The 552-nt window shown below is 77.2% G+C and overlaps 1 protein-coding gene across 1 annotated transcript in view; it reads left to right on the forward strand.

Annotated features, from left to right (window-relative positions):
• Positions 1 to 552, forward strand: part of ITFG3 (integrin alpha FG-GAP repeat containing 3) — an 8,292-nt gene that overhangs the window by 6,631 nt on the left and 1,109 nt on the right. Inside the window, exons 3-5 of the mRNA XM_012734970.1 lie at positions 2 to 54; positions 137 to 263; positions 370 to 510. Of these exons, the coding sequence (XP_012590424.1) occupies positions 2 to 54; positions 137 to 263; positions 370 to 510 (321 nt within the window). The remainder of the gene's footprint in view (position 1; positions 55 to 136; positions 264 to 369; positions 511 to 552) is intronic.

Genomic DNA, 552 nt, shown 5'->3' on the forward strand with positions numbered 1-552 from the left:
GCCCCGTTCTCTACGTGACCAGGACGGGCGCCCACTACGTCCTGCTGCCCTGCGGTGAGGCCCCGGGCCCGCGGCCGCCGTCGGCAGGCCACATCCCCAGGAGGCCGGCCGCGGTGACCCTGTCGTGTCTGGGCAGCGAGCTCGCTGTGCGGCTACTCAGTGAAGAGCCTCTACGAGACGGCCGGACGGGACAGCTCCCTGCGGAGGGACCCCGCCTGGGAGGACAGGCTGGACCCCGCCACGCACAGGCTGCCCTGGCGCAGGTGGGGCCCGGGCCACCCAAGGCCAGCCAGAGCCTGCACCTGCCGGGGGGGCGGGGGCGGCAGGGCCGGCGGACCGCGGCAAGGCCCCCCTGCTGGCCCTCCCCAGCCCCGGGGCCGTCCGCCACGTGCTGCTGGTCCCGGGCCGCGCCGGGCAGGACCTTTTCCTCGTGGGCACCGAGGCCTGCGTGCTGCTGGACGGGCAGGAGCTGGCCCCCCGGTGGACCCTCGAGGCGGCGCAGGTCTTCAGGTGACTGCCGAGGCGCGGGTGGGGCCCGGCCGGCCGGCGCTG

The sequence above is a fragment of the Condylura cristata genome, unplaced genomic scaffold (genome assembly GCF_000260355.1).
Source record: "Condylura cristata isolate star-nosed mole 26May11 unplaced genomic scaffold, ConCri1.0 scaffold00255, whole genome shotgun sequence".
NCBI classification, from domain to species: domain Eukaryota; kingdom Metazoa; phylum Chordata; class Mammalia; order Eulipotyphla; family Talpidae; genus Condylura; species Condylura cristata.